The 20021-nt window shown below is 50.1% G+C and overlaps 1 protein-coding gene across 1 annotated transcript; it reads right to left on the bottom strand.

The window, feature by feature from the left end:
* Positions 1–318: 318 nt before the first annotated feature.
* On the bottom strand, positions 319–18301 carry LOC120043040 (the record flags this gene model as incomplete). Its single annotated transcript, XM_038987772.1, has 5 exons — positions 18209–18301; positions 15660–15757; positions 5611–6328; positions 2638–2845; positions 319–503 (listed from the first exon to the last, which is right to left on the bottom strand). Coding segments are annotated over exons 1-5 (1302 nt in total), but the record flags the coding sequence as incomplete, so codon positions are not given.
* Between the last annotated feature and the right edge of the window lie 1720 nt (positions 18302–20021).

Here is a 20021-nt window from a genome sequence, read left to right as displayed (position 1 = left end):
ACACACACACACACACACACACACACACACACACACACACACACACACACACACACACATGGGCGTACACACACACAGGCTAGTTTAGACTGGCATGGGTGGTGAGAGAGCAGTTTCACCGGCTAGACAGTTTAGCAGCTTGATGCTTTAGTGCTGACATGAGTTGGTTTTCAGTAATACATAGACACAAACCGTTCCAAAAGTGACTGAATATCTTTGTACGATCTCGTTTGGGCTTCACTTCATTCACTTTGAGGTAAAAAACAAAGAAACAAAGAAACAAAAAATACTGCAGGGGTCGGAGGTTGGGGTTGTTACCATGACGACGGTGTGCCAGGGCGAGGCGTCGTCCTCGCTGGGGTGTATTCCGTGGTTCCACCTGCGCTGCAGGATGTAGAGGACTGGTTCGATGGTCACATTGAACTTTGACATCCATCTGACCTCCAGTTGACCCTGCTGGTCCTCCAGGAATAATATGTCCTTCCTGGGCTTCAGAGGTACGCCTGCATGGGTCAGGAGAATAATGAGTCACACACAAACACCCACCCCTTCTGTCTTAACACACGCATCCCTTCTGTCTTAACACACACATCCCTTCTGTCTTAACACACACATCCCTTCTGTCTTAACACACACATCCCTTCTGTCTTAACACACACATCCCTTCTGTCTTAACACACACATCCCTTCTGTCTTAACACACACATCCCTTCTGTCTTAACACACACATCCCTTCTGTCTTAACACACACATCCCTTCTGTCTTAACACCCATCCCTTCTGTCTTAACACACACATCCCTTCTGTCTTAACACACACATCCCTTCTGTCTTAACACACACATCCCTTCTGCCTTAACACACACATCCCTTCTGTCTTAACACACACATCCCTTCTGTCTTAACACACACATCCCTTCTGTCTTAACACACTCATCCCTTCTGTCTTAACACACACATCCCTTCTGTCTTAACACACACATCCCTTCTGTCTTAACACACACATCCCTTCTGTCTTAACACACACATCCCCTGTCTTAACACACACATCCCTTCTGTCTTAACACACACACCCCTTCTGTCTTAACACACTCATCCCTTCTGTCTTAACACACACATCCCCTCTGTCTTAACACACACACCCCTTCTGTCTTAACACACACATCCCTTCTGTCTTAACACACACATCCCCTCTGTCTTAACACACACACCCCCTTCTATCTTAACACACACATCCCTTCTGTCTTAACACCCATCCCTTCTGTCTTAACACACACATCCCCTCTGTCTTAACACACACATCCCTTCTGTCTTAACACACACATCCCTTCTGTCTTAACACACACATCCCTTCTGTCTTAACACACACATCCCTTCTGTCTTAACACACACATCCCATATGTCTTAACACACACATCCCATATGTCTTAACACCCCCCTCTGTCTTAACAAACATACCCCCTTCTGTCTTAACACCCCCCCTTCTATCTTAACACACACACACCCCTTCTGTCTTAACACCCCCCCTTCTATCTTAACACACACACACCCCTGCTGTCTTAACACCCCCCTCTGTCTTAACACACACACACCCCTTCTGTCTTAACACCCCCCTCTGTCTTAACACACACACCCCTTCTGTCTTAACACCCCCCTTCTATCTTAACACAAACACACCCCTTCTGTCTTAACACAAACACACCCCTTCTATCTTAACACACACACCCCCTTCTGTCTTAACACCCCCCCCTTCTATCTTAACACACACACCCCCTTCTGTCTTAACACCCCCCCCCCCCTTCTGTCTTAACACCCCCCCTTCTATCTTAACACACACACACCCTTCTGTCTTAACACCCCCCCTTCTATCTTAACACACACACACACCCTTCTGTCTTAACACCCCCCTTCTGTCTTAACACACACACAACCTTCTGTCTTAACACCCCCTTCTGTCTTAACACACACGCCCCCATTCTGTCTTAACACCCCCCTTCTGTCTTAACCACCCCTTCTGTCTTAACACCCCCCTTATGTCTTAACACCCCCCTTCTGTCTTAACACACACACACCCCTTCTGTCTTAACACCCCCTTCTGTCTTAACACACACGCCCCCATTCTGTCTTAACACCCCCCTTCTGTCTTAACCACCCCTTCTGTCTTAACACCCCCCTTATGTCTTAACACCCCCCTTCTGTCTTAACACACACACACCCCTTCTGTCTTAACACCCCCTTCTGTCTTAACACCCCCCCCTTCTGTCTTAACACCCCCCTTCTGTCTTAACACACACACACCCTTCTGTCTTAACACACGCCCCCATTCTGTCTTAACACCCCCCCTTCTGTCTTAACACCCCCTTCTGTCTTAACACCCCCCCTTCTGTCTTAACACCCCCCTTCTGTCTTAACACCCTCCCTTCTGTCTTAACACCCCCCTTCTGTCTTAACACACGCCCCCATTCTGTCTTAACACCCCCCTTCTGTCTTAACACACACACACCCCTTCTGTCTTAACACCCCCTTCTGTCTTAACACCCTCCCTTCTGTCTTAACACCCCCCTTCTGTCTTAACACACACACTCTGTATCTATTGATTAAAATAAACATGTACACAACGTGGATATAGTGGGACTTACCTTTATAGAGATTGGCTGGAGCCTGGCAGGTGTGTCCGCACCCATTGGAGCAGCACTTCTTGGAGGCAGAGCAGTGTTTGTCAGCGGAGCAGCTCTCCACGCAGGCGGCAGCAAATCCCATGGCTCGCTGGGGAGGGGGGCAGTCCCCCTGCTTCCCTGACCTCAGAGACACCAAGAACTCCCAACTGGTCACACACTCATGATGCTTCTGAGGGAGGGACAGGGGGAGGAGGGAGGGAGAGGGTTAGATGGAGGAAGGGGCAGGGGGAGGAGGGATGTAGGGGTGGAGAGGGACAGGGGAGAAGGGATGGAGGGATAGAGAATGACAGGGGAGGAGGGATGGAGAGGGTTAAATGGAGGGAGGTACAGGGGGAGGAGGAATGGAGGAATGGAGATGGACAGGGGAGGAGGGATGGAGAGGGACAGGGGAGGAGGGATGGAGAGGGACCGGGAGGAGGAATGGAGAGGGACGGGGAGGAGGGATGGAGAGGGACAGGGGAGGAGGGATGGAGAGGGACAGGGGAGGAGGGATGGAGGGATGGATAGGGGTAGATGGATGGAGAGACGGAGAGGAGGAGGGGTGGAGGATTGGAGAGGGACAGGGAGGAGGAGGGGTGGAGGAATGGAGAAGGATGGAGAGGGGTAGATGGATGGAGAGACAGGGGGAGGAGGGATGAGAGGGACGGGGAGGAGGAGGGGTGGAAAGGGGTCGATGGAGGTATGGACAGGGGAGGAGGGATGGAGAGGAACAGGGGGAGGAGGGAGGGAGGGAGGGATGGAGAGGGACAGGAGGAAGAGGGAGGGATGGAGAGGGACAGGAGGAAGAGGGAGGGAGGGAGGGAGAGGGACAGTAGGAGGTGGGAGGGAGGGAGGGAGGGAGGGAGAGGGACAGAGGAGGAGGGAGGGAGGGATGGAGAGGGACAGTAGGAGGACGGAGGGATGGATGGCGAGGGACAGTAGGAGGAGGGAGGGAGGGATGGAGAGGGACAGTAGGAGGAGGGAGGGAGGGATGGAGAGGGACAGGAGGAAGAGGGAGGGATGGAGAGGGACAGGGGGAGGTGGGAGGGAGGGATGGATGGAGAGGCACAGGGGAGGAGGGAGGGAGGGATGGAGAGGGACAGTAGGAGGAGGGAGGGATGGAGAGGGATAGGGGGAGAAGGGGTGGAAAGGGGTCGATGGAGGTATGGACAGGGGAGGAGGGATGGAGAGGGACAGTGGGAGGAGGGAGGGATGGAGAGGGATGTGGAGGAGGGAGGGAGAGGGACAGGGGGAGGAGGGAGGGAGGGATGGAGAGGGACAGGGGAGGAGACAGACAGACAGACAGACAGACAGACAGACAGACAGACAGACAGACAGACAGACAGACAGACAGACAGACAGACAGACAGACAGACAGACAGACAGACAGACAGACAGACAGACAGACAGACAGACAGACAGACAGACAGACAGACAGACAGATGATATTGGTGTGGTGCTGTCTGTCTCGTCTCTTACAATCTCCAAAACCACCATGGTACTGGATAGGCCCAGCGTATGGCCATATACACACAAACAAACCTACAGGATGGAACACTGGCAAGGATTCAACACAAGCATGCATGTAAAAACACTGAGACACACACACACACACACACACACACACACACACACACACACACACACACACACACACACACACACACACACACACACACACACACACACACACACACACACACACACACACACACAGTCCCCTTCAGCACCATGGCCAGTCTCTGCCATATAGGATCAGTATAAACACAAACCTTACAGGGAAACCTGGCAACACACAGACATGGAGAACCACCAGCACCTTGGCAGGCCTCTGTGTATGGCAGTATAAACACACAAACACACACCTATTGCCAATGGCTATAACTCACTAATACACACACCCACCCACCCACACACACACACACACACACACACACACACACACACACACACACACACACACACACACACACACACACACACACACACACACACACACAGTTACACACACAGTCACACCCTAACAGTTGATTTACTATTTATCTATTTAAATTGACCTAACGTGCTTCCCGTAGGTAAAGTCTACTACTGAATCTCTGAACAGAGATGTTAGCTCTTAACATCACCAAATGAGCCGTCCCTACCTCTTCCCTTTGAGTGTGTGTGTGTGTGTGTGTGTGTGTGTGTGTGTGTGTGTGTGTGTGTGTGTGTGTGTGTGTGTGTGTGTGTGTGTGTGTGTGTGTGTGTGTGTGTGTGTGTGTAACACACCATTTGACTGTAAACACTAGGCTTAGTTAATAGACCTCAATTCTCCTCTGTTCTTTTGTAACTCTGTAAGTATCACTCCCCCAACAGCCCAGGACCCACGCTTCAAATCCAGAGATAAAAGGCTGGCATAACTACACCAGAGGAGGGTTACGCTTCAACAATAACCATTTGTGGCCACCACTAAGAGGGGCCCACAGAGCAGACAGGGACAGTAGTCTGGCTGGGTGGAGGGGCTGAAAGGAGCAGACAGGGACAGTAGTCTGGCTGGGTGGAGGGGCAGAAAGGAGCAGACAGGGACAGTAGTCTGGCTGGGTAGAGGGGCCCACAGAGCAGACAGGGACAGTAGTCTGGCTGGGTGGAGGGGCTGAAAGGAGCAACCTTCATGTCTGGTATTTGAACATCTCCTATTTGGTGAGAGCTCTTTTCTCTGTCAGGTAAACACTAACAGACTTTTGACTTTTTGAGCTTCAGGTTGTCTAATGGACGGGACAAGGAGAGAGGAAGGGAGAGGAGAGGGGGAGGTGAGAGGTGGGGAGGAGAGGAGGGGAGAGGAGAGAAGAGAGGAGGGGAGGAGCGAGGAGGGGAGAGGAGAGGAGAGGAGAGGAGAGGAGAGGAGAGGAGAGGAGAGGAGAGGAGAGGAGAGGAGAGGAGAGGAGAGGAGAGGAGAGGAGAGGAGAGGATGCTTACCTCGCATGGTTTCTGAGACAGGTCTTTTCTGGTCTCCCACAGTTCCTTGCATGGCTGTAGGCACTGCAAACAAGCACATAAACAAACAGAGTATGGTAGGGAGCACAGCAAAACAGCGACACAACAACACAACAGACAGACCGACAGACAGGACACGGGAATGGGACACGGAAAACCAGTCAGCCAGTTAGTCAGTAAACAGACGTGTTGATGACGTAGATAACACGCCAAGTCTGGTGACACGCCACACAGACTCCACATGTTACTACATCCACAGACCAGCAGACAGCACTCCACACGCTGCCACATCCACAGACCAGCAGACAGCCCTCCACACTCTGCCACATCCACAGAGCAGCAGACAGCCCTCCACACGCTGCCACATCCACAGAGCAGCAGACAGCCCTCCACACGCTGCCACATCCACAGAGCATCAGACAGCCCTCCACACGCTGCCACATCCACAGACCAGCAGACAGCCCTCCACACGCTGCCACATCCACAGAGCAGCAGACAGCCCTCCACACGCTGCCACATCCACAGAGCAGCAGACAGCCCTCCACACGCTGCCACATCCACAGAGCAGCAGACAGCCCTCCACACTCTGCCACATCCACAGAGCAGCAGACAGCCCTCCACACTCTGCCACATCCACAGAGCAGCAGACAGCCCTCCACACGTTGCCACATCCACAGAGCAGCAGACAGCCCTCCACACGCTGCCACATCCACAGAGCAGCAGACATGTAGGAAAGCACAGAGGGATCTGAACAGAAATACAGATCTGAACTACTAACTACTGAACTACTGAGTTACTAATCTACTGAAGTACTGAAGTACTGAAGTACTGACCTACTGACCTACTGAACTACTGAACTACTGACCTACTGACCTACTGAAGTACTGAACTACTGAACTACTGACCTACTGAACTACTGAACTACTGACCTACTGAAGTACTGAACTACTGACCTACTGAACCACTGAACTACTGACCTACTGAACTACTGAACTACTGAACTACTGAACTACTGACCTACTGAACTACTAAACTACTACTGAGCGACTGAACTACTAAACTACTACTGAGCGACTGAACTACTAAACTACTACTGAGCGACTGAACTACTAAACTACTACTGAGCGACTGAACTACTAAACTACTACTGAGCGACTGAACTACTGAACTACTAAACTACTAAACTACTACTGAGCTACTGAACTACTGAACTACTAAACTACTAAACTACTGAACTACTGACCTACTGAAGTACTGGCCTACTGAAGTACTGAACTACTGAACTACTGACCTACTAAACTACTGACCTACTGAAGTACTGAACTACTGAACTACTAAACTACTGAACTACTGAACTACTGACCTACTGAAGTACTGAACTACTGACCTACTGAACTACTGAACTACTGAACTACTGACCTACTAAACTACTGACCTACTGAAGTACTGAAGTACTGAACTACTAAACTACTGAACTACTAAACTACTACTGAGCGACTGAAATACTAAACTACTACTGAGCTACTGAACTACAGAACTACTGAACTACTACAGAACTACAGAGCTACTGAACTACTGAACTACTGACCTACTGAACTACTACAGAGTTACTGAACTACTGAACTACTGAACTACTACTGAGCGACTGAACTACTAAACTATTGAAGTACTGAACTACTGAAGTACCGAACTACTGAACTACTGAACTACTACTGAGCGACTGAACTACTAAACTACTACTGAGCTACAGAACTATTGAACTACTACAGAACTACAGAGCTACTGAACTACTGAACTACTGAAGTACTGAAGTACTGAACTACTACAGAACTACTGAAGTACTGAACTACTACAGAACTACTGAACTACTGAACTACTACAGAACTACTGAGCTACTGAACTACTGAGCTACTGAACTACTGACCTACTGAACTACTGACCTACTGAACTACTGAACTACTACTGAACTACTGAACTACTGAGCTACTGAACTACAGAACTACTGAACTACTGAACTACTACTGAACTTCTGAACTACTGAACTACTACAGAGCTACTGAACTACTGAACTACTACAGAACTACTGAACTACTACTGAACTACTGAACTACTGAACTACTGAACTACTGAACTACTGAACTACTACTGAACTACTGAACTACTGAACTACTAAACTACTACTGAACTACTGAACTACTACTGAACTACTGAACTACTAAACTACTACTGAACTACTGAACTACTAAACTACTACTGAACTACTGAACTACTAAACTACTACTGAACTACTGAACTACTGAGCTACTAAACTACTACAGAGCTACTGAACTACTGAACTACTGAACTACTGAACTACAGAACTACTGAGCTACTGAACTACTGAACTACTGAAGTACTGAACTACTGACCTACTGAACTACTGACCTACTAAACTACTACAGAGCTACTGAACTACTGAACTACTGAACTACTGAACTACAGAACTACTGAGCTACTGAACTACTGAACTACTACAGAGCTACTGAACCACTGAGCTACTGACCTACTGAGCTACTGAACTACTGACCTACTGAACTACTGAACTACTGAACTACTGACCTACTGAACTACTGACCTACTGAACTACTGACCTACTGAACTACTGAACTACTGAACTACAGAACTACTGAACTACAGAACTACTGAACTACTGAACTACTGAGCTACTGAACTACTGAACTACTGAACTACAGAGCTACTGAACTACTGAACTACTGAACTACTGAACTACTGAAATATGTCTTAGAAGTAGTTTTCACATACAAACTTTATGTCCGAACTCAGAATCAGAATATGCTTCCCAATAATAACATGTGGTAGTACGGTTATTCTGATTGATGAATGCAGAAAATCAGAGTGCCATCAGGTAGCCTGATTTTTCAGCTGTGTCCATGGAAACAGGATTATTAGGGGAATCGTTCCTCTTGCAAAGCATGTCAACGTTTTTAATGAAACTATCCATAACAATCGCATTATTGTGTGCATGTAACCGTACTCATTGACAAATCCAGCCCAGAGCGGGAGGTTTCAAATAGTTGGTAGTCGCCAAAGTTCCTGAGCATGTCTTTAATGAATTTACCTGCACTAAAGCAGAGGAAATAAAGAGGCATGTGTAATATCCATAAAGAGACGGTCCCGTTAGCACGATCCAGTTTCTCAGAACAAGGACATAAGGAATCCTAGGTTTTTCTCATCGTACAAAGAGTGTTCTGTGTGTGTGTGTGTGTGTGTGTGTGTGTGTGTGTGTGTGTGTGTGTGTTGTGCGTGTGCGAGTCCTATCCATCGAGCTGCCTTGCCCCCCCCCCCCCCCCCCCCCCGTGGCCTGCCCTCGTCGTAGTCGGTCGGTGTGGTTCTTTAAAACAGACGGCAGAATATTGAGCCATCTGTTGTGTATCATCTGACGGATCGCTCAGGCATCTGCCACCATCCATTCCCCTTCTTCCCCCTTCTCTTCTCTTCTCCAGGACAGACAGCTCTTACTTGGCTGAACTCTCCACAGCCAGGTCTGCCATACTGAAAGGCATCTGATTCTCAGAAAGGGGGAGGAGAGAGAAGGGAAGAAAGAGCAAGAACACAGAGAGAGAGAGAGAGAGAGAGAGAGAGAGAGAGAGAGAGAGAGAGAGAGAGAGAGAGAGAGAGAGAGAGAGAGAGAGAGAGACAGAGACAGAGACAGAGAGAACATATCTGGGACCTGAGGAACGCTTCAAACACAGAGAGTGAAATAGATTTTAGAAAATGGAGAGGGGAAGAGAGAGACCAGGAGGGCAGGTCTGATCTGGTTCTGGTCCCAATAGAAAGCTGTTCTGTACTGGTGTAAGTATCATTATGCTTCATTTGTGTCTTATTTTACATGGTGTACATGGTTACAACAACACAGATGTGACTGGGTAGCTCCGTGATCAAAACTGAGGGATCTGTCCCCCTTAGTGAATTGAGCAGTGCCAAAATACAAAAGACACTTGAGCAGTGGAGGCTGCTGAGGGGAGGACGGCTCATAATAATGTCTGGAACGGAGTCAACGGAATGGAATCAACCACATGGAAACCACGGAAACCATATGTTTGATACCATTCCATTGACGCCGTTCCAGCCATTATTATGAGCCGTCCTCCCCTCAGCAGCCTCCATTGAGCTATATTGGCCCCTTGCATGTGATGTCCTGCAGTGCTTGTTGTCTACAGTTGTCTAACACAAGTAGTGAATTAAAGTCATGAGTTGTTATCAAAACAGTTCCAACAGTGACTGGCAATATTTCCCAATCTGTGATCCAGAGAGACGTAACATTACAATATCGATTACCACCAGTTGGGGAATGTAGTTATTTTCCCCCCATGCTAATCACACTGTTACGGGTCAGTGATGAGCGTTAGAACTGAGGGTCAAAGGTCACAGAGCTGTCATAGTGGGTGTTCATTCCTTGGCATTCTAGATTTAGAATGGATGAAGGAAACATTTCCATCCCAAGCTATATGGTAGAAAAGCTGTTAGGGTATCATAGCCAGCCCGCAGCCTAACCAAATCTTTCAAAAATGCTTAAACTATACACTCTTAAAAGTCAAATCCAAAACCACAAAACTCAATCTCAAGTGTGATCGGAACATCCTAAGTAAGTTCTGACGTGTACTATAAACACAGGTCAACCGCAGTGTGTACACCTGCATACATTTACTTATACTTAGATAATATACAATAACTGCTTCCCTATGGAGAATACTGCATGCAGTTCGGGCATAGCACACATCCCACCCAATGTGGATCTAGCATTCGCGTGCCAATCATTCAGAGCGCTGAGTTTTAGGGACTACCAGCTGTAGACGTTTGACTGCCAACATTTTCCACAAGATTCTACAAGTAAAATCGGTGTGATAATTACGTTCGGAGGTGCTAAATACTCTCAGTCTCCAAACGCTATTGGTGTGTCTGAGCCCTTACACGTAGACAATAAACAGCCTGTAGATACCAGAGATAATAAACAGACTGTAGATACCAGAGATATTCTGGCCTTCTGCTCTCTCTCTCTGGTCTCTCCCTCTCTCTGATCTCTCTCTGATCTCTCCCTCTTTCTGGTCTCTCCCTCTCTCTGGTCTCTCTCTCTCTCTGGTCTCTCCCTCTCTCTGGTCTCTCTCTCTCTCTGGTCTCCCTCTCTCTGGTCTCTCTCTCTCTCTGGTCTCTCTCTCTCTGGTCTCTCCCTCTCTCTGGTCTCTCCCTCTCTCTGGTCTCTCTCTCTCTCTCTGGTCTCTCCCTCTCTCTGGTCTCTCCCTCTTTCTGGTCTCTCTCTCTGGTCTCTCCCTCTCTCTGGTCTCTCCCTCTCTCTGGTCTCTCCCTCTCTCTGGTCTCTCTCTCTCTCTGGTCTCTCTCTCTCTCTGGTCTCTCCCTCTCTCTGGTCTCTCCCTCTCTTTGGTCCCTCTCTCTGGTCTAGGGAAGCTCTCTCTGGTCTCTCCCTCTCTCTGGTCTCTCCCTCTCTCTGGTCTCTCTCTGGTCTCTTCCTCTCTCTGGTCTCTCTCTGGTCTCTCCCTCTCTCTGGTCTCTCCCTCTCTCTGGTCTCTTCCTCTCTCTGGTCTCTCCCTCTCTCTGGTCTCTCCCTTTCTCTGGTCTCTTCCTCTCTCTGGTCTCTCCCTCTCTCTGGTCTCTCCCTCTCTCTGGTCTCTCCCTCTCTCTGGTCTCTCTCTCTCTCTCTGGTCTCTCCCTCTCTCTGGTCTCTCTCTCTGGTCTCTCCCTCTCTCTGGTCTCTCCCTCTCTCTGGCTCTCTCTCTCTCTCTAGTCTCTCTCTGGTCTCTCCCTCTCTCTGGTCTCTCTCTCTCTCTGGTCTCTCCCTCTCTCTGGTCTCTCCCTCTCTCTGGTCTCTCTCTGGTCTCTCCCTCTCTCTGGTCTCTCTCTCTCTCTGGTCTCTACCTCTCTCTGGTCTCTCCCTCTCTCTGGTCTCTCTCTGGTCTCTTCCTCTCTCTGGTCTCTCTCTCTCTGGTCTCTCCCTCTCTCTGGTCTCTTCCTCTCTCTCTGGTCTCTCTCTCTCTCTGGTTTCTCCCTCTCTCTGGTCTCTCCCTCTCTCTGGTCTCTCCCTCTCTCTGGTCTCTCTCTCTGGTCTTTCCCTCTCTCTGGTCTCTCTCTCTGGTCTCTCCCTCTCTCTGGTCTCTCTCTCTCTCTGGTCTCTCCCTCTCTCTGGTCTCTCCCTCTCTCTAGTCTCTCTCTGGTCTCTCCCTCTCTCTGGTCTCTCCCTCTCTCTGGTCTCTCTCTCTCTCTGGTCTCTCCCTCTCTCTGGTCTCTCTCTGGTCTCTTCCTCTCTCTGGTCTCTCTCTGGTCTCTCCCTATCTCTGGTCTCTCCCTCTCTCTGGTCTCTCCTTCTCTCTGGTCTCTTCCTCTCTCTCTGGTCTCTCCCTCTCTCTGGTCTCTCCCTCTCTCTGGTCTCTCTCTCTCTCTCTGGTCTCTCCCTCTCTCTGGTTTCTCTCTCTGGTCTCTCTCTCTCTCTGGTCTCTCCCTCTCTCTGGTCTCTCCCTCTCTCTGGTCTCTCTCTCTCTCTCTCTGGTCTCTCCCTCTCTCTGGTCTCTCTCTGGTCTCTCCCTCTCTCTGGTCTCTCTCTCTCTGGTCTCACTCTCTCTCTGGTCTCTCCCTCTCTCTGGTCTCCCCCTCTCTCTGGTCTCTCTCTGGTCTCTCCCTCTCTCTGGTCTCTCTCTCTCTGGTCTCACTCTCTCTCTGGTCTCTCCCTCTCTCTGGTCTCTCCCTCTCTCTGGTCTCTCCCTCTCTCTGGTCTCTCTCTGGTCTCTTCCTCTCTCTGGTCTCTCTCTGGTCTCTCCCTCTCTCTGGTCTCTCCCTCTCTCTGGTCTCTTCCTCTCTCTCTGGTCTCTCCCTCTCTCTGGTCTCTCCCTCTCTCTGGTCTCTCTCTGGTATCTTCCTCTCTCTGGTCTCTCCCTCTCTCTGGTCTCTCCCTCTCTCTGGTCTCTTCCTCTCTCTGGTCTCTCCCTCTCTCTGGTCTCTCCCTCTCTCTGGTCTCGCCCTCTCTCTGGTCTCCTCTCTACCAGCCTGAAGCAGTGTGTTTGATATGTTCTCTCTGTCTCTGTCTCTCTCTCTCTCTCTGTCTCTGTCTCTCTCTCTCTCTCTCTCTCTCTCTCTTCTCTCTCTTCTCTCTCTCTCTCTCTTCTCTCTCTCCTCTCTCTCTCCCTCTCTCCCTGAGGAACTCACTTTAGACATTTCACTCTAAATAATGCCTGGCTCTCTTTGGCCTTGTCAAACTATACATTCCGACTGCTGACACACCAGAGAGAGCGACAGAGAGACACATGGAGGGAGAGGGAAAGAAAGTTAGAGGACAGCCAGAGTAAATATCAGCATAGAAAACCATTACAGATAACAATAGCTAAAGGTTATTTTCTCTCTCTTCTCTTTCTCCGTCTTTTCTCTCCCTCTTTTTTCTCTCTCTCTAACACACACTCACACATTTGTTAGTAATTGGATTCTATTCATGCTCACCCGTAAAGTGTGACTTCAAAACAGCCAGGCTGATGGCCCACAGCTATGAACGTCAGTGTGATTTCTGAAGGTTGTAAATAGTGACCGTAAACTCACGCGTCTGAACTACTAAAAGCTATGTGAGGTTCAGCTGGACTACACACACATGGCATACTGCCCCACAGGACTAGTCCTACCACACTGGACTGATGGGTGAATTATGGTTAGGTTCAGGATTTCCTCATGAATATGTGATGTGACCTGGAAAATCTCTGGGTCTTAATTATGCAATTTACTGTACCATCTCTGGGTCCTAATTATTCAACAGGCTTTAACAAGGGCTGAGAGTTTTTCCATGTCGGGTCACGTAGTAACTCCTGGCCCTCAGTTTAATGTTGACTAAAAACAGACATAATCTAAAAGCTGTGGTCTCACCTCTTTCTCTGGCTTCTCAGACCGGTTACAATTGGTCACGTTATTGTTAGGGAAACATTGCCATGCAGTAGTTACAGGTCTAGACTATTTATTTGACTCTCCGTCTCCCACTGTAATTAATTTGATTTCCTAAGACCCAGAGCTGCTTCATAACAATTCCATGAAAAGGGTTTTCCACAGAGACTCATAAGGACCTACTCTACACAACTCTCCGTTCAGTGGAAGTCTCAGTGTTATGGCTGAAGGTCTGTTGGAGCCTGTCAGGATCTGGAGTCAGGCCAGGGGTCCTAATATAATGATTAATGCTAAAGGTCTGTTGGAGCCTGTCAGGATCTGGAGTCAGGCCAGGGGTCCTAATATAATGATTAATGCTGAAGGTCTGTTGAAGCCTGTCAGGATCTGGAGTCAGGCCAGGGGTCCTAATATAATGATTAATGATGAAGGTCTGTTGGAGCCTGTCAGGATCTGGAGTCAGGCCAGGGGTCCTAATATAATGATTAATGATGAAGGTCTGTTGGAGCCCGTCAGGATCTGGAGTCAGGCCAGTGGTCCTAATAGAATGATTAATGATGAAGGTCTGTTGGAGCCCGTTAGGATCTGGAGTCAGGCCAGTGGTCCTAATAGAATGATTAATGCTGAAGGTCTGTTAGCCAGTCAGGCCAGTGGTCCTAATAGAATGATTAATGCTGAAGGTCTGTTGGAGCCTGTCAGGATCTGGAGTCAGGCCAGTGGTCCTAATAGAATGATTAATGCGGAAGGTCTGTTAGCCAGTCAGGCCAGTGGTCCTAATAGAATGATTAATGCGGAAGGTCTGTTAGCCAGTCAGGCCAGTGGTCCTAATAGAATGATTAATGCTGAAGGTCTGTTGGAGCCTGTCAGGATCTGGAGTCAGGCCAGTGGTCCTAATAGAATGATTAATGCTGAAGGTCTGTTAGCCAGTCAGGCCAGTGGTCCTAATAGAATGATTAATGCGGAAGGTCTGTTAGCCAGTCAGGCCAGTGGTCCTAATAGAATGATTAATGCTGAAGGTCTGTTGGAGCCTGTCAGGATCTGGAGTCAGGCCAGGGGTCCTAATAGAATGATTAATGATGAAGGTCTGTTAGCCAGTCAGGCCAGTGGTCCTAAGAGAATGGTTAATGCTGAAGGTCTGTTAGCCAGTCAGGCCAGTGGTCCTAAGAGAATGGTTAATGATGAAGGTCTGTTGGAGCCTGTCAGGATCTGGAGTCAGGCCAGGGGTCCTAATAGAATGATTAATGCGGAAGGTCTGTTAGCCAGTCAGGCCAGTGGACCTAATAGAATGATTAATGCGGAAGGTCTGTTAGCCAGTCAGGCCAGTGGTCCCAATAGAATGTTTAATGATGAAGGTCTGTTGGAGCCTGTCAGGATCTGGAGTCAGGCCAGGGGTCCTAATAGAATGATTAATGCGGAAGGTCTGTTAGCCAGTCAGGCCAGTGGACCTAATAGAATGATTAATGCGGAAGGTCTGTTAGCCAGTCAGGCCAGTGGACCTAATAGAATGATTAATGCGGAAGGTCTGTTAGCCAGTCAGGTCAGTGGTCCTAATAGAATGATTAATGCTGAAGGTCTGTTGGAGCCTGTCAGGATCTGGAGCCAGGCCAGTGGTCCTAATAGAATGATTAATGCTGAAGGTCTGTTGGAGCCTGTCAGGATCTGGAGTCAGGCCAGTGGTCCTAATAGAATGATTAATGATGAAGGTCTGTTAGCCTGTCAGGATCTGGAGCCAGGCCAGTGGTCCTAATAGAATGATTAATGCTGGTCTGTTGGAGCCTGTCAGGATCTGGAGTCAGGCCAGTGGTCCTAATAGAATGATTAATGATGAAGGTCTGTTGGAGCCCGTTAGGATCTGGAGTCAGGCCAGTGGTCCTAATAGAATGATTAATGCTGAAGGTCTGTTGGTGCCTGTCAGGATCTGGAGTCAGGCCAGTGGTCCTAATAGAATGATTAATGCTGAAGGTCTGTTGGAGCCAGTCAGGATCTGGAGTCAGGCCAGTGGTCCTAATAGAATGATTAATGCTGAAGGTCTGTTGGAGCCTGTCAGGATCTGGAGCCAGGCCAGGGGTCCTAATAGAATGGTTAATTCAGGCTACATGTAAGACCTTTCTTCCTTCCTGTTTTGCCTCTTGTCTCCCAGGCCTTTCCTCCGTTGGGCTGGCTGGCCCACTGCTGGGCCCTGGGCAGAGCCCTCCAGCTCAAACTGAGGGTGTACGATATACACAAGATTAATGCAAAGATAGTATTGCATTTGGCCATCAGTGCATCCTCAACATATGATGATGCCAATGAGCGCCAGTGGCCAGTGGTACCGGACACCTGGGCTTGGGGTAAGGCTAGGGGTAACTCAGGGCGACTAGGCTGGGACCAAGGCTGGGGGTAACTCAGGGCGACAGGGCTGGGGCTAAGGCTAGGGGTAACCCAGGGCGACAGGGCTGGGGGTAAGGCTAGGGGTAACTCAGGGTGACTGGGCTTGGGGGTAAGGCTAGGGGTAACTCAGGGCGACTGGGCTGGGGGTAAGGCTAGGGGTAACTCAGGGTGACAGGGCTGGGGCTAAGGCTAGGGGTAACTCAGGGCGACAGGGCTGGTGCTAAGGCTAGGGGTAACTCAAATCAAATCAAATGTATTTATATAGCCCTTCTTACATCAGCTGATATCTCAAAGTGCTGTACAGAAACCCAGCCTAAATCCCCAAACAGCAAGCAATGCAGGTGTAGAAGCACAGGGTGTATGGCGACAGGGCTGGGGGTTATGCTGGGGGTAACTCAGGGTGATAGGGGTGGGGAGTAAGGCTAGTGGTAACTCAGGGCGACTGGGCTGGGGGTAAGGCTGGGGGTAACTCAGGGCGAATGGGCTGGGGGTAAGGCTAGGGGGTAACTCAGGGTGATAGGGGTGGGGAGTAAAGCTAGGGGTAACTCAGGGCGACAGGGCTGGGGGTAAGGCTGGGGGTAACTCAGGGCGACTGGGCTGGGGGTAACTCAGGGCGACAGGGCTGGGGGTAACTCAGGGTGACAGGGCTGGGGTAACTCAGGGCGACAGGGCTGGGGGTAACTCAGGGCGACAGGGCTGGGGATAAGGCTGGGGGTAACTCAGGGCGACTGGGCTGGGGGTAACTCAGGGTGACAGGGCTGGGGGTAACTCAGGGCGACAGGGCTGGGGGTAACCTCTGGATCATCACAGTGACGTGTTCCTGGGGGAATGTTGCCATACCAGGGGGCGTGTAACCAGAGCCAGCCTAAATCCCCAAACAGCAAGCAATGCAGGTGTAGAAGCACAGGGTGTAGGGCGACAGGGCTGGTGGTAAGGCTGGGGGTAACTCAGGGTGATAGGGGTGGGGAGTAAGGCTAGGGGTAACTCAGGGTGATAGGGCTAGGGGTAACTCAGCGCGACAGGGCTGGGGGTAAGGCTGGGGGTAACTCAGGGTGATAGGGGTGGGGAGTAAGGCTAGGGGTAACTCAGCGCGACAGGGCTGGGGGTAAGGCTGGGGGTAACTCAGGGTGATAGGGGTGGGGAGTAAGGCTAGGGGTAACTCAGGGTGATAGGGCTAGGGGTAACTCAGCGCGACAGGGCTGGTGGTAAGGCTGGGGGTAACTCAGGGTGATAGGGGTGGGGAGTAAGGCTAGGGGTAACTCAGGGCGATAGGGCTAGGGGTAACTCAGCGCGACAGGGCTGGGGGTAAGGCTGGGGGTAACTCAGGGTGATAGGGGTGGGGAGTAAGGCTAGGGGTAACTCAGGGCGATAGGGCTAGGGGTAACTCAGCGCGACAGGGCTGGTGGTAAGGCTGGGGGTAACTCAGGGTGATAGGGGTGGGGAGTAAGGCTAGGGGTAACTCAGGGCGATAGGGCTAGGGGTAACTCAGCGCGACAGGGCTGGGGGTAAGGCTGGGGGTAACTCAGGGTGATAGGGGTGGGGAGTAAGGCTAGGGGTAACTCAGGGCGATAGGGCTAGGGGTAACTCAGCGCGACAGGGCTGGGGGTAAGGCTGGGGGTAACTCAGGGTGATAGGGGTGGGGAGTAAGGCTAGGGGTAACTCAGGGCGATAGGGCTAGGGGTAACTCAGCGCGACAGGGCTGGTGGTAAGGCTGGGGGTAACTCAGGGTGATAGGGGTGGGGAGTAAGGCTAGGGGTAACTCAGGGCGATAGGGCTAGGGGTAACTCAGCGCGACAGGGCTGGGGGTAAGGCTGGGGGTAACTCAGGGTGATAGGGGTGGGGAGTAAGGCTAGGGGTAACTCAGGGCGATAGGGCTAGGGGTAACTCAGCGCGACAGGGCTGGGGGTAAGGCTGGGGGTAACTCAGGGTGATAGGGGTGGGGAGTAAGGCTAGGGGTAACTCAGGGCGATAGGGCTAGGGGTAACTCAGCGCGACAGGGCTGGGGGTAAGGCTGGGGGTAACTCAGGGTGATAGGGGTGGGGAGTAAGGCTAGGGGTAACTCAGGGCGACAGGGCTGGGGGTAACTCAGGGCGACAGGGCTGGGGTAACTCAGGGCGACAGGGCTGGGGGTAACTCAGGGCGACAGGGCTGGGGGTAACCTCTGGATCATCACAGTGACGTGTTCCTGGGGGAATGTTGCCATACCAAGGGTCCAGACGACAGACACTCTATACTCCTGTGGCCCTGGATGTAATGCTACACACATAGACACACAGACACAAACCGTAACGCTGTAACCAGAGCCACAGGCCACTGTGACTGATGGGTTATAAATATGGCCGGGCTTCGCCGAGGGAACTCCCAGAGGCCTCGTCATCGCGCCGCACGGCACTCCACGCTCACATCTGAGAATCCACCGCCAAGGCCCAGCGCTTTGATCCCTTCCCTGCTTTACTCTCTCTCTCCCTCCCTCTCTCGCTCTCTCCATCCTTCCCTCCCTCCACCGGCCCAGGCCCAGCCACACTAACCCCACTACCCGCCGCTCATAACACTCCTCAGAGACACAGGAATCCCAGTACTGTGCCAGCCTATAAATTACAGTAAGGGATACAATAGGATGCCCTCACCTCAACACTAGAAGGCCAAGCCAGGTGTGATTCCCATTCAGATGGATAGAGGGGGAGGCAAGAAACATAAGACGTCTTTAGAATGGAAACCTTAGGCTGTAGATCATTCTCTGGGGTGGATCATGATGACGTGGCATGGGATTTGAGTAGGGAGCGATGTGCCGTGGAGACAGGTGGCAGATCTGAATTATGGCTTGGGCCAAAGGGTAGTGCACTATGTAAGGCAGGGTTCCTCAATAGGTGGCCCAAATTTCGGCCAGCGGGTGATTACCATTATATTTAAAAAAATTAAAAACCGTTGTTGGACATAAAAGACTTTAATATCACCAGGAAATCATCTCAAAGTGATTTTAATTCAGGAAATCTGTTCCCAAGTATTCCCAGGCATAAATAGCGACACATATGTAATCCTATCCCAATGTAATCAAGGTTTGAAATGATTCTGTTTTTCTCAAATACCATATACTGTATCTGTTTGGGATTCTTGCGGTCAATTTGCAGTGTATACATTATTAATAACTATGTTTCGGCCCCTCGACCATCCGCTCAAGGAAAAATCATCACATGGCTGAATGTAATTGGTCCTCTGATATATGGAATACTACAGGGGTGGGAAGTAACATGTTACAGCTCTTAAGTACATTTTGGCGGAACTAGTACTCCTCTAGTTACTCTCTGTGGGCTGAACTGTCTGGAGGAACTAGTACTGTCTGGAGGAACTAGTACTGTCTGGAGGAACTAGTACTGTCTGGAGGAACTAGTACTGTTCTAGTTACTCTCTGTGGGCTGAACTGTCTGGAGGAACTAGTACTGTTTGGAGGAACTAGTACTGTCTGGAGGAACTAGTACTGTCTGGAGGAACTAGTACTGTTCTAGTTACTGTCTGGAGGAACTAGTACTGTCTGGAGGAACTAGTACTGTCTGGAGGAACTAGGACTGTCTGGAGGAACTAGTACTGTCTGGAGGAACTAGTACTGTTCTAGTTACTGTCTGGAGGAACTAGTACTGTCTGGAGGAACTAGTACTGTTCTAGTTACTCTCTGTGGGCTGTACTGTCTGGAGGAACTAGTACTGTCTGGAGGAACTAGTACTGTTCTAGTTACTGTCTGGAGGAACTAGTACTGTCTGGAGGAACTAGTACTGTTCTAGTTACTCTCTGTGGGCTGTACTGTCTGGAGGAACTAGTACTGTTATAGGTACTGTCTGGAGGAACCAGTACTGTCTGGAGGAACTAGCACTGTCTGGAGGAAGTAGTACTGTTCTAGTTACTGTCTGGAGGAACCAGTACTGTCTGGAGGAACTAGGACTGTTCTAGTTACTCTCTGGAGGAACTAGTACTGTTCTAGTTACTCTCTGGAGGAACTAGTACTGTTCTAGTTACTCTCTGTGGGCTGTACTGTCTGGAGGAACTAGTACTATCTGCAGGAAATAGTACTGTGGAGGAAATAGTACTGTCTGGAGGAACTAGTA

This window comes from Salvelinus namaycush, unplaced genomic scaffold, assembly GCF_016432855.1.
Source record: "Salvelinus namaycush isolate Seneca unplaced genomic scaffold, SaNama_1.0 Scaffold844, whole genome shotgun sequence".
In the NCBI taxonomy this organism is placed as follows: Eukaryota; Metazoa; Chordata; class Actinopteri; order Salmoniformes; family Salmonidae; genus Salvelinus; species Salvelinus namaycush.
Note: the sequence above shows the minus strand (reverse complement) of the source record. Positions and strands in the feature narration are given on the sequence as shown.